This window comes from Camelus dromedarius, chromosome 34 (genome assembly GCF_036321535.1).
Source record: "Camelus dromedarius isolate mCamDro1 chromosome 34, mCamDro1.pat, whole genome shotgun sequence".
Taxonomy (NCBI): domain Eukaryota; kingdom Metazoa; phylum Chordata; class Mammalia; order Artiodactyla; family Camelidae; genus Camelus; species Camelus dromedarius.
Genome location: NC_087469.1, coordinates 11,349,021 through 11,363,244, shown reverse-complemented (window position 1 = coordinate 11,363,244; position 14,224 = coordinate 11,349,021). Strand labels below are relative to the sequence as shown.

Sequence of the window (14,224 nt, the reverse complement as noted above, 5' to 3'; positions counted from 1 at the left end):
ATGGAGCAGTCAGCTATACGGCCACTGTGGGGTCAGGTTCAAGAGACAGGCATAGAGTCACGGTCACACCAGGACCAAAGCTAAGCCTTCCTTCAGACCGGGATTCTCCTTCGGGAAGTTAATTCCTTCTCCTGAAATGAAGTTGGAAGTATCTTTGGTCCAAGCAGGTCTTGAAAGCCACCCATTTCTGATCCCAGGAATCACCTCCAAACCAACCAGCCATCCTGAGAATGCCCGAGAAGCTGGCTCGTTCTTATTCACTCACACACCTCCCCGCACATACGTAGCTCCTCAACAACCATGCAAGACCCTCCTGGAGCTGTTTTTGTAGAATGATGTTTTCAGTTCTTGAAAAGCCCTTTTATACTTCAGAGGATTTCCAGTGCTGCCTGGAGGAGGCAGCTGAGGAAAGAGTTTAGGATTCAGAGTTTGAAGATCCCTTTTCTTGCCATTTGGGCAAGTTACTTCACCTCTCTGGGCTGGTACCCTCCCATTTACAGTGGGGAGAGAGCTTCCTTTGGAACAATCTCGTGAGAAATAAATGATTTGCAAAGACAGCCTACCACAGCACTGAGTTCATAGTCAGCCTCAATAAATATTAGTTTTCCTTCCTTAAAATAAACATGCCCCCATCCCCTTGCCTCTCTGGTGGGCTTCTGCTCTAAGATCCTCATGCCCAGTGTTCAGTGGGCCTGTTGATACGTGCCCCTCTAGAGATGGAGAGGCCTGGATAACAGGATATGGAAAAAGGGGTCAACTTCAAAGACAGGGATGGACGGATGGATGGATGGATGGACACTTCTGCAACTCTGAGGATTTTATCATCTTTTTCTCCAAGGAGCTCAAAGCACTTAGATGTTACCTCATTCCTCCTCATCCAAAGAGCCCTCACTTCATCCAGAAATTTGCTCCAAAGTACAAACCAGAAAGTACCTAAATTATCTTGCCATTTTTATTGCCAGTGGAAGTTTTTTTTTTGGAAAAATGGTGGTCAGCATTTGATGGGCATTTCTTCTCCTTATTTTCCCCCTCACTGACACGAAAATTTATCAACCGCTGGCATCCTGCATTCTAACGCTGCAAGGTATGAGGCTTAAAGGACATAAAACATCACCTGAGCAGTCGTTAGCAATCCATAACATGACAGAGGGAAATGTGTGCTTCTTTAGAGGTTATTTCTAGCCAATACATCCACTGTTTAAACGTGTATCTTTCTGTTCTCCAGAACCTCTCAGTGATAAAGTGCATCTTGATGCTCTGGTCAGGAGGTGCACATAGGCAGTGTGCGCGCTGCGTGGCAGCTACGGATTGCAAGCGTAGCACTTTTCCACCTCTGTCTCTAACTCAGTAGCTTCTCTTCCACCCTTAAGCAACTGACTCATTGCCAAGGAAATGGGAAAACAGATGGAATTGGAAATAATCCTAAGAAAGCAGAGGGCAGATTTTTGAGTGCCTTTGCTCACTGGAAATGATACACCAAAGACGCATCTGCTGCTTCCAAAATCTCCATTGCCAAAGTCACCCGAACAAACGGCAAGCTTTCGTGAAAACCACGTTCTGTCCCTGCATGTAGAAAGTTGATTACCTCTATAATAATGCCAGTGATCATCTCTCTTATTTGACTTTTATTTGATTGCTCATTTGGGATTTCTGAGCAGATGTTGAAACTTTATTCATGAACTGCTTTAACTGCCCACTTCAATTAGCATCAAATACGAATAATTCTAGCCCCGGCCACAATTTTTTTTTAAAAAGGTCGTAACATAATGAAATGAACCAGATCATTTGGCCTAAAACTGGTACCCTATTTTCCTTTTCCTCCTATCAGGTTTTGTGGGGAAAAAAAGTAAGAGGGGAGAAAATTAGCTGATGGAGAGAGGCATTTGTGCCTCTGGCAAGAAAAAGGGACCTTGGGGCTCCTGATGGGTCCCTAATTATACGGCCTGGATAAGGTCTCAGGGCCCCAGTCACTCTCCTGAAAAATAGGAATGCTACCTACTGCAAGAAAATTGCGGAGGGCTCCTTTTTAGACATTTGTAATGATTCGTGATAGGCATGGCACATCTTCTGAAATACTACAGCTGACTGGGCTGGTTAGGTTTGATAGCTCCCTCTGTTTCCTGGAAAGTGGGTGGCAAGACTCATCAGTGTAACTCAAGGAAACTGACATTCTTCAGCTCTAACAATTAGGCTCCTTCACAGTAGTGAAGATGGACAAGAATTAGATGTCAGGCTATGAAGCGGAAAACGGAAAATTTGAATGATTACAGGTGTGGTGCTGCTCCCTCCATAAAACGTGACTTCCTCCCATGTCACAATGAAAACCCAAGTGGCAGAGAAGGTTGCCATGTCTTTGAAGTACTTCCTGATGTCCTTGGTGGCTCTTTGCAAGATGACAGGGTCCATGGTCTCTCGGTAATAGATCTCGCCTCGAATTCCATTGTGCACATCTGCCCAGAATGGGGCGATGAAGGCCCGCCCATCTGTCAGGGGAAATGATTCGGGCGTGAACTGACTCACTAGCACGTTGAAGGAAACAACTCCGTTGTTATTGACCTACAAAAATAAGAGAGGTTTTTGCACAGTGGATCTGAGACCATGATGATTTCGGAGTCATAAAGTAAGACAGACATTTGCCTAATCGTGTGAATGGAAATGACTTTTAAACTACTGAACGAGAACCCCTAAATGCCGGCTTCCATTGCTCAATCAGGGATTCGTTTACTTCCAAATTCATTGCTTTTCTTTCACTTTCAATTTGTAGTCAGCTTCATTTCTTATTAATAATCAGTCTCATTTTCATGTTCTCTATCTTATCTCTATTTACACTTATCCAACGCTACCAGCGTGTGTGCGTCGGTGCCCATGTGTGCACGTCGTGTGCCTGTTCAGCCAGGCAGTGGCTTATGTGGGTAAGAGGGAAGCTCTAGAATTACAGATGCAAAATAGGCAGGAAAAAAACCAAAAAACCGTGGAAGCAAAAAGATAAATGAAAAAGCTAAGGCGCTTTATATGAGAGCTTGATTCCTATTATGTGACAAGAAAGGGGTGTCAGAAAAAGATAAATCAGATGCTCCATCATCAAACTCAGATCTCAGGATGAACCATATCCCGCTCTGGATGAAACATTTAAAGGATTTCTACTGATGTCACAACCACTCTGTACCCCGAACAAACACGGTTCCAACCTACAGGTGCCCTATTCTATTCTAGCTCTTGTATCTGGCAGCTTCTTTGTATAATCGCTGTGTAAAAGTGGAGACGTGGATATTTTACATTGCATGTGTAAATGACTGTCTTATGGTGACTTCTTCATGATTTGTAAACAGCCTAGTAAACTTGCTAAATTACTAAACCTTTCTGCACGTAACAAGCCAATATGTACACAAATATACAGGACCTGTAAACAATCTGTGTCCGCCTGTGTCTGCAGCTCTAACGCTGGTAGATAAAGCTGGTTTAACCCAAGGGCTTGTATGGCTTCAGCAGTGAAATGCTCGTCATGGGCATACTTGCAATTCCTCCAAACAGAGACACTCTATTGTTAGGTTCATATTAATTGGTAATATTATGGGCGCTAATAGTGACCCAGATCCCAGAGGCAAGTTATCAGTCCCTGGGCAAAGGGTATGTCAACCTATTTTGGAAGCGAGGGTGCGGGGTTTGGAAAGGAAGCTGGAGACTCAGCTTCAGGGATATTGTGAGTCTACTGTCTGCAAGTAACAGTGAACAACCCAGAGGCTTGAAAAACGTCCAAAGTCCTGGGAACTCAGGGAATAATCTGCCCTCAGAGAAGCCTGCCCCAAATGAAGGCCCCTCCTCTTGCAAAAGCAAGAATTATTCAGACTCCATGTCACGAGGTACAGTGGAGAAGGAGGAGCTTAACTAAAACGCATGTGTTCTAGTGGTCTGGGAGACCAGGGCTTCCAGAATGGAAGTCCTGTTTATCCCTCTCATCTCCAAAATCAGGTCAACACATTCTGAAACTTACTGTTGCAGCCTAGGGAGGCCCTGCTGTGAGCAGAACATAGAGGCATTTCAGGATGCCAGCGCCGTGTGTCTTCTAGGGAATAATGGTGTAATTAAAACACACGGACTAGCAGAGGAAGTTGGGGATGACTCAGGTGTGTTTTGATTCCATTCTAGAGTTAAGAGCAGTGGTTCTCAAACTTTGGTGGGCACCAGAATCCCCTGGAGGGCTCGTTAAAACACAGATCACTGGGCACCCTCCCAGGGTTTCTGGTTCAGCGGGTCTGGGGTGGGGCCTGAGACGTGGCATTTCCAGCGAGCACCCAGGTGGTCTTGATGCTGTGGGTTCAAGGACCCTGGCTACGTAATGGAAGAGGGACCTGTTTTCTAGTGAGAGTCAGCCCTGAGCTATAAGTCAGAAGCTGGGGGAGACAGAGGTCTCAGGTGCAGAGATGGCCAGAGATGGAGGTGCTTGGAGGTTTATTTCTTCCTCCAGGGCAGCACGTAGACTAGAATAGGATGTGATACACTCTACATTTGCTTCACCTATTTCTTTCTTTTCTGTATGTATAGATATATACTTTATTGACATATAGTCAGTTTAAAATGTGTCAGTTTCTGGGGTACATCACCCAATTCTTTAAGGCAAGTTCAGTTACCCTGAATCTTCCAGCCAATGGGCAATAGTCTCACTAGCAGCAAACCCAATGATTAGAAAATGAAAAATAACCTGCGAACACAGGTGCCCAGGAGAGCTCTGACAGCAAATGATACCATTTCTTCATGTGGGTTTGACAACGAGACCCCACGGCATATTGCAGACCCAGTGAGCGGGGGCCAATTCTGCAAACGACTTTCATAATAATAGTGGATCATCCTCTGCTCTGCTCCAAATTGGTCGGGAGCCTAAGAACAGGAGATGCCTAAACTTTCACACCCCCCCGCAGGGAAAGAAAAACGATCTTGCTCCTATCCTGGTTCACTGTATCTTTTTATCTTGTCTAGTAGCAGAAATAATGTTCATGGCATTGGGGCTTCTGCTTCACTTCTGTGTTTAATCACCCACTAAAGTAATTTATGGCCCTGTGTACTCCTCTACTATGAACATGAGCCATTAAATCTACCTTTGACTTTCTTAATCATAAAACCTATCAGCTCATGAAATCTCAGAACTCGTCATTCAGGCTGCCAATAAACCCTCCATCGGAAGGAGCCCCGGAAGAAGGTGTTTAAAATAGTTTTCCCTGATGACAGACAATGGGGAGAGCCGTCGAGCGACAGCGGGCTGCTTCTCCACTTACGTAGACGGTGCGGTACGGGACGCCGAAGAAGAACACGGGGACGGCCAACTTAATCTCGGAGGAGCTCCCGTCGTCTACCTTAGGGGTTTTGGTGTCATTCTGCCAAAACGGATACATGAGCTCCCTGGGCTGAACTGTCGAGAGAGATGGTGGTTAGGGGGATGCCTGGTGCCTCTTCCATTTGGCAAGCTGCTTCCCTCCCTCCCACTAAAGCCAGCTTCTTTCAGTCTGTCTTACAAACTAAGCGCAAGTCGGACTGCCTCTTCCTTTATCCCAAATCTCAGCTGTGCACAGCGTGTTCTCTTCTGCCTCTGGAAAGGGGTGCCCAGAAGTGCACGTCTCTTTAAGAGAAATCACTTTCCGCTTCATTTCTATGTTTACATGCACTTAGGAGAGAGCAGTGGTCAAAACTGGCTGGAAGGCTGTGAAATCACCGCTGCCTGGAGCTCTCAGAGCGCTGAGAGGTGCCTCTAGCTCTGGCATGGCGGAGCTGGCTTGCTCCCTGGGCAGCAGGCAAGGTTCACAGAAGGGGGCCAGTGGCTGTGAAACTCCCTTCTAGCTCGAGAATTCTACTGTCGAGTCTTTTCCTGAAAGGAGTCCCTTTCCTCCCACTGCACAACAGGAGAAGATACCAGATCCCAGAGGAAATAAACAATTGTTGGATCTGGGACAAAAGTGGGAGGAGAGGGTTTGTAGTAACTGGCCTGTGAATGACCTTAATTGAGCCCCGGCCCCGTGAGAGGTCTCCCTGCCCAGCTCCTGTTTACAGAGACAGACATGGGATCCTCTGGGGTGAAGGCGGTTGGGCCCTTGGGGGCTCTTTGGAGAGGAGGCTCAGGGCACTTACTCATCTCCCTGGTCAAAGACATCTCACACACAAACACAGGGCTCCCCTCCTGTAACCGTGTCGTGTCACCACCTCTCCTGGCAGCCTGGCTGATTTTTCAGAAGTTTCTTATCCAAACTCTTGCAAGAGGTGGCCCAGTTCAGAGAGAAATTAGACAATTTCCCCAGGGTCTACATTACTGATGAGCTGACCCAGTGGCATCCACAAGAGATAACCCACATTTGGGGTATAATTTTTCTCTGCCTCTGTCCTTTCTTTTCTTGGAAGAAAACAGAGCATCACCTTTTTTTTTTTTTCCATTTTCTTAAGTTGTTTGTTAGTTTTCAAGGGCAGTGGCAGATACATCTGAGGCCTCTGCTCACCGTCCCTGAGGTACCTGCTTGCCACCATCCAGATGCTGATGTCCCGACCTCCGGTCGGAGCCCTCTCCTTGGGAAGGTCCCTGTTCTGTGCTGATGGAGCCGATAGGCTGGTGAGCAACTGGCTGAGGGCTGCCCTGCTCCTGCGGGAGTCTCGGACTGAGCAGACAGCAGCACAGGTAAGAGGATTCAGAGAGTTGCAGAGGGACCAGAACACAGCTCAGCAGTGCTTGGCCACGTGCCAGCTCCTCTCCTCCTGGAGCAGGGAACCAGAGGAGATGAGCCTGCACGCAGAGCTAGTCTGTTTCCAAGGGGCTAACAGCCGAGAGAAAAGTGGGGAGAACTAGCCTGGTCACTGGTGTAGAAGCCTTGTTCCCCAACCTGCAGAAGCCTCTGGGAAGCGAACCAAAGTGAACCTTTAGGAGGCGCTGTGGTTAGTTTAGTCACAGGAGCGCTCAGCCGACATGCCTTATTTAACGTCCCAACCGGTAAACAACAAAAGGATTCACTAATATTCATAACTACGTAGAAGGGGGAAATTCCAAATTCCTAGAAGGAAGGAATTTTTTCAAAAATCTCTTTATAATCCCTGTCTTAGCATTACACACAGGTACTTATTAAATCTGAAGGGTAATGAACTTTCTCAACTTCATAATAATAAATCAAATCATGTCACAGATTTTTCCTTTGGGGAACTTCTTACGAGTGATGCCCAAGTGCTTATAAGGCCTCAAATTCACACTGAATTGTAATCATTTTAATGGAAAGATGACTTGGTATTTGGAGCAGCAATGGCTAATCTGCCTAGGAAGAGGAAAGTTCATGCCTCTCCTGGAGGAGACAGAAAACTGTCATAGAGACTGTCCCTAACTTCTCTCTCGGCTCCAAACATAATGCAAATTTGCAAGATTCATCTCTTCGTGAATGACCCTAACTAGTTCATGATTTTGAACAGGAAAGAGTGGCTAGTAAAATTTTTTCAGTTTTAAGAAGAATGCAAATAATCAAGATAGTGAATATCATAAATGCTTAGCATATCCTTGTTCATTAAAAAAAAAAACAGGTGCTTAGGAAAAGGCAGTAGGTTTAAATTACAGTAATTTCCACCTTAGAAGCCTTTACTATTTAAAAAATACAACTTGTTAGCAGCACGGCATATCACCAGCATCAGGGTCAATAGAAGAAAATCTCCCTGCCCATGCTGATTTTAGGCTGGGGATTTCACAATAAACATAACTGTGTTCCCAGAATTTTTTTTTTCCACCAAATGAGACCTACTGTCTTAGAGCAGAAGTAGGAAGTTATAGTCAGTGGGGCTCTGTAGTCTGCATGTTACATCTGCTTAAATTGACCAACCCTAGAAAAATGTCGGTGCTCCATGCCCTTAGGACTTATTCACTCAGACTTGTAATCATACGTCAACTAAATGAACAAACAAAACAAAGGAAAACGCTGTGGAATGTTAGCCATAAAAGTTTCAAACCCATCCAGACTTTCCCACCGTTCTTGTCTAAAATTCAAAAATAATAGAAAGAAACGTATGTGACCTCTCACCTACCCTGGGCAGTGCTATGTAGAGAAAAAGGAGGGGTCACTTGGGGACACCATTTTCTTATTTCACTGGCAGTTTTAGATTTGGGGCCATTGTAAAAAGCCACTGGTACACAAGTCACTGACAGGAATGCCATCGGGAACTTCCCGATTTCGGCTTAAACAAGTGTATTTTTTAAAGTCAGTGCCACAAGTTAAATGCCTTCACTGGGCTCAGTCATCAGGCACGGGGTGCACACACACCTACCCTGGATACTTTTAATGGAATTAATTTGCGTTATCTTAAAGATACTACTTCATTAACCAGGGGCACCCTGATATATACAAATTGTGTTCAGAGTTAAATAAGAAAAAGCCAGAATGTAAGCGAACATCACTCCAAGTTAATGTATTTTGCCCTTGACAACGGAATTTAATTTACATTTTTCTTGTTGTAACTGTAGACACATGTACACCTGCCCTGACAATTACAGTTCGAACAAAAGTGTCTCTTTATAAATTCAAGAGCACGCGAATCAAAAGCTTTATGGAATTTTGTAGTACTCACCTTGGTGCCGTACAAGTGCGAAGATGAAAGAGACCCAAATTCTAAGTAATGATGAATAATTCATCCTGGAATTTTAAAAAGAAAAAGAAAAAAAAATCCCCAGCTTGCCAGAGTAAATAGAACACCAGGTGTGTCTGGTGGCAAATCCCAAGACACATCACAACTGTCAGAGAACACATTCACATAACAACGTCAACAGTTCTGAGTCAGGTTGAAATGCCCTGAATGCTGGCAGGGCCTCCCAAGTTCAGCTCTTCATGAACAAATTAGACTCCCCCATGAGAAGCAGTTTGGAAGTGTAATGAGATCACTCAAATTGTTGGGAAATTATATAGAATCAATGAGCGTGGCAATAAGGACAGGAAAGGCATTTACTCTCCAGCTATTAAAGCACTGAAAAATAGGACCCAACTCTAAAGATCCCTGTTGTGTCCCTAGAACAGATACCCATCCTCTGTGAGACAGGTTCTCCTAATTTTCACAACACCTTTCAATCAGGATCACATAAAAGTCGACTCAAACACAATGTGTGCCTACAGGTGGGAGGATTCAGAGTTTGCCATCACTTTCTTTAAAGTATGGAGCCAATCCATCACTTTGAAGTACTGAACAGAGTCACAAGCAATATAAGACTCTGTCCATTGACTTTCCGTAGACAAAGTAAATAATGGACATGTAATGAGGAAAAACCACACCAGGGCTGCTCCTTGGAATTACACAAAAATATTAGAATCCAGTACACAAGCAAGTAATTAGTTGCAGCAAATTAATGAGAGAAAGAACATCACAGAAGTGAACTTTTCATTTTAGTTACAATCAGTTGAACTGGCGGCTTTACCCTCGGTCGGTCTGTGCTGCTCTGCAGAGCTGAGGCGCAAATGTTAAGAAAGCTCCAAGTTACACATACACCTGCGTATGAACCAAGTGCTCGGGTAGATCATGAACTTTGCTCCCGATAGCATTCTTAAAAATAAAAACCCTTCTCTTACTTTTTGAAGCTATCACAATTCCTCAGCCAGACTTCCATGGAAAATTAGTGAATCTTTGTTTAAGAATTTCATTGTAAGTCTTCAGTTGTCAAGCGTACGCATTGAAATCTCAAGCACATAATAAATAATAGTTTTGCTGGAAATGATGCTAAGACTTTAGCCGAGATCACCCACAACTTTTAGCAGAAGGAGATGCCAGGAAGGTTTAAGACTGGAGTCCTTAGGGAAACAGTTCAGAGAGCAGTAAGGAGGATTCATTTAAATATTTGTATTTATGAAAAATGTCACTAACCTGTTCTGTAGAGACTGGAGGAATTGAGTCGGAAATATTAAGCCAAATCTTGGTAAGCCAGGAAAAAATTAGGTAAAACAAGAATTCATGTCACTTCTCCCCCACTTGCTGCCAATTATTTCTGATTCCTGAAATGATGTCTGAATCCTCTACTCTTGAAACCAAAAATTCAGTTAGTTCTGCGCTAGAGTCAGATAAGTGTTGAGTTGCAATCAAGTTTTTTTCTATTGATTAAGGAAAAGTAAATCTAAAGATCAGTTTCAGGATTGCGTAGAGAGGTTCTTTTCCTGAAAAACTAGACCTCTCCCCCAACCCTCCTGAAAAAAAAAGTAGATTCAGATGGAAATGTCAGTTACTTGGAGCTGAAACCTTGGTCCTTTCTGATCGGAATCACTTTGCACTGAAAAACACAAAAGAAACCCCCCCTTCTACCTTTGTACCCAAAAAAAAAAAAAAAAAAAAGGCAACTGTATAATGTTACAGAATTAGCATCCACCAGCATGGGATTAAAACGCCAAACAAAGCTGCTGCCTCCAACATTTAAATGAAGTTGGTTTTCTACTAAAGTCTTTTTCTGTTTCTCTCATTTTGAACAGTTGCCACAGACAGGCTCCACTCTGTTTTTTCACAGGTATGGATGAAGTATTTAAAGAAACTTTCTCAAACGTTTCTAGTTTTTATTCCTGCCCTTTTCCCTCTGATACACCGCAGGGCAGTGGGTGAGACCAGGGAACAGGTAACCAGCGTGAGGCATGACCTTTCAAGAGGGAAAACCAAACCATGCTCTGGACACCTCCAGAGATGCCCAGTGAGGGTCCTTGGAGGGAGGGGGCAGATAGACCCCTCCTGACGAAAATGCGCACTAAGTAAAGAATTTAAAAGGCATTGTGAACGAGGTGAAAATGTGTTTGGTTCGATGTGGAATGAGAAATACTGGCTAAGGCAGAAACTGAGTTTACTATCCAAGATACTTAAAGTAAAATTTGGTAAAAAAAAGAAATCATTTGAATGTAGCAGAAGAAAAACTCTCATAAATCAATGGCAATTCAAAAATCACTCCAAACTTCTCTCTGACCAGGCGTTTAAATGCCAACTATATCAAAAAACATAATTCCAGTTTTGAGCAAGTTTGTCCTAAAATGAACAAGGGGTTTGGGGAATTAATTTTTTTAGTCTAAATTATTCAATACTTTCCCAAAAGCCTGTGGTAATTCAGTAGGTTTTACACATTAAGATTATCATATTAAGTAAAGTCAGACAGAGAAAGACAAATATCATACAATGTTGTTTATATGTGGAATCTAAAAAAAAAAAAAAAAAGATATGAGTTTTATTTACAAACCAGAAATAGACTCACAAACATAGAAAACAAACTGTGGTTACCAAAGGGCAAAGGAGGGGAAGGGACAGATTAGGACTTTGGGATTAATAGATACACATTACTGTATATAAAATAGATAAACAACAAGGACCTACTGTATAGCACAGGGAACTATATTCAATTTATTGTAATGGGCTGTAATGGAAAAGAATCTAAAAAAAAATATATATATATATGTATGTATATGTATAACCAAATTGCTTTGCTGTACACCTGAAACTAACATTGTAAATCAACTACACTTCAATAAAAATAAGAATTATAGAATTAGAAAAAAATTTAAGGATTACTCTCTCATTAGTATTATGAATTCTCCACATATACTTAATATATGAATATTTTCCTCCAAAATGCACATATTTATTAAAACAGAGGATCTGGTTTTTTTTTTTTTGGTGCTTGTTCAAAATAAAATTAAACTCAAATCCAAGATTCACCCAGAAAAGCATTCTCCTTGCACAGCGTTTATTAAGGTTTTAGTCCAATAGTCAACCCAAATGTTGTGAAGAAAAATAGTAGGTTCTATTTTAAAACTGACAGTGGCGTAACAATTGCTTTGGTCTTCTTTCTTCATAGACTCATGGATATTTATAGCTCAGCCCTTTTGACCCATATTAAATGCTTCATCCGTCCTGAGGCAGGACTGTTCCTGGGACACATGCCACCTGGGCATAACCAGATACACAAGACGGCACGTGAATGAATCAGAATGACTTGGAGAATCTAGGTGCAAGCAGGTGCCAGGTGCTTGAGGCAGATCAGAGTGGTAACCAAGGGGGCCTGATCCATAGAGAGTTATTGAGATGATTAACAGAGCATGGCATTCCAGGGCAAAGGAGACGGGCAGCCAACAAGGGTACTGCTTACTACTTACGATTAAAAAGAGGGAGAATGGTTGAGCAAGAGACCCCAGTGAAAGGTCTCGATCCCTTGCTCAGTTTGTGGATCTGAGTCAGTTTTCAAATCTGGAATCCACAGACTGAAAAGGTAACCATGTCACCAAAGGGAAGAATCTTGCAACAGCACTACAAGTATGTACAGTATAGATTCTCCCAGTTCTTCCCCCAAAAGACCTATGGCCATTTACTTGTTGGACTGTAGCCTGGGGGGCGAGGAATGTCTAGATAGCTTGAGGACCATTGGAAAAGAGGTTTAAATTAACACTGATACTCAAAGACCTTGTTAGAGTGAAAACAGAGAGGCCCAGGCAATAAAAGGGGTCCTGGCCAAGTCCCAGAGGGCTATAGACCCACTCGGATGTCTTTTCCCTAGTCCCAACATGTAACTGGGATTGATGTACCTGGCCCATTGGGTCTTTGGTCTATGCTGTAAGAGCTATCGTAGCAAGGAAGGAAACTTGATCCCCCTCACTCCAGCCAAGGCAGTAAATACGAAAGAGTGTTGCTTCCTGGGGTCGGGGGAAGATGGTGAAGATTAGTGTCACTCTTGGAGAGCAGAGGTGGTGGACTCTGTCAAATCTCCATTTAATTGGCCAAGATGGGTCCTGAAGAATGACTGTGGGCTACTGCAAGCTCAACCAATTAGTAGCCCCAATTTGCATCTGCTGTTCTAATGTAGTATCTTTGTTAGAGCTGATTAACAATGGCTTCAGATACATGGCAAGTGGCCATTAATTTGGAAACGAATTTTTTCTTATCTAAATCAGGAATGAAGATCAGAAAGAGTTCACATTTAAATGGAACAGACAGCAATATATACAGGTTTGCCCCAGGGCTGAGATCCAGATGGAATGGCTCCCACAGAATATCACCTTGATTCATGATGTTGATAATATCAAGCTGACTGGGCATAACGAACGAGAAGTGGCAAGCAGGCTGGAGGCCTGGGTGAGACATATGGGCTCCGGAAGGTGAGAGATAAATCCTTCAAAGATTCAGGGCTAGTACTTCAGCAACGTTGTTAGGAAGCCAGCAGTCAGGGACATGCGGGGAACTCCTCTCCAAAGTAAAAAACAAATGACTGCATCTTGCAACCTCTCGACAAAGAAATTCTTCCTTCTTTGTTGCTTTCTTTGGGTTCTAAAGGCTGCATATTCCATACTTGCAAAAACTGTTCGAGCCCACATGCCAGGTGACGTGGAACTCAGCCAGCTTTGACTTGGGTTGAGAGCATGGAAGAACTTGCAGCATCTCCAGACTGTAATGAAAGCAACCCTGCCTCTTGGAGCATGTGTTTAGTAGCGTCTGACTAGAGAACGCACTTTACTCATAAAGGGGATATGAGAGTGGGCCCAAGATGATAGTAGGAGCCATCTGTTGGAGCAGTGTCCCCAGTAGGAGGAATGTATGGGCCCAGGAACCAAGGTGTGCAAGCAGGAGCAGCCCCACTTGTCCTTCCTCCCAGTGATGATTGAGGGACTTTGGCTTCCCAAGCCCTCATCTCTAGGTTGTTCAGAGTTTGACATCCTGGTTCCCCAGAGGGCACTCTCGACAGGAGACACAGCAGGGGTCCTACAGAACTACAAGCTATGGCTGTGAGGCTGGCTATGCACTTTGGGCTCCTTGTGGCAGAAACTATCAGGAAAGGTGAGTCACGATTCTGTTAGAAGTCACTGGCCCTGATGAGCAGGAGGAGGGCTGCTGTTACAGGTGTGGTCCGAGGGGTAATATGTGTGGAACGCAGGTGACCCATTTTGGCAGCTCTTGGCACTCCACTGCCCAGTTGTGACTGTGATGGGCAGGCATAGCAACCCAAGTCTAAGTGGCATATGGTTCAGACTACTCAGGCATCTGGGTTTGGGAGCAGCCACTAGGTAAACCAGAGAGACCAGCGGAGGTGAGCGCTGAGGCGGTAGAATGGATGGTGGAAGAGGGAGGCAATGGGTGCCAGGCGTGGCCCTGAAACCAACTGCAGTGACAGGGTCTGTCGTTCATTCCCCTAACCTCCCTCTTCTGAGTTTCCCCTCAGGAAGGGGGGTCTGCCAGAGCCCCGGAGGAGCTGGCCCTGATCAAGGATGAAGAATTGCAT

General features: G+C 44.0%; 1 protein-coding gene across 1 annotated transcript in view; it reads right to left on the bottom strand.

Annotated features, from left to right (window-relative positions):
* TECTA (tectorin alpha) overlaps nucleotides 1-8,638 on the bottom strand; it is a 65,759-nt gene extending 57,121 nt beyond the window's left edge. The window contains exons 1-3 of the mRNA XM_031443475.2: nucleotides 8,575-8,638; nucleotides 5,271-5,404; nucleotides 2,269-2,556 (exon numbers count right to left, since the gene is read on the bottom strand). Coding sequence (XP_031299335.2) covers nucleotides 2,269-2,556; nucleotides 5,271-5,404; nucleotides 8,575-8,638 — 486 coding nt within the window. The remainder of the gene's footprint in view (nucleotides 1-2,268; nucleotides 2,557-5,270; nucleotides 5,405-8,574) is intronic.
* Nucleotides 8,639-14,224: the final 5,586 nt, after the last annotated feature.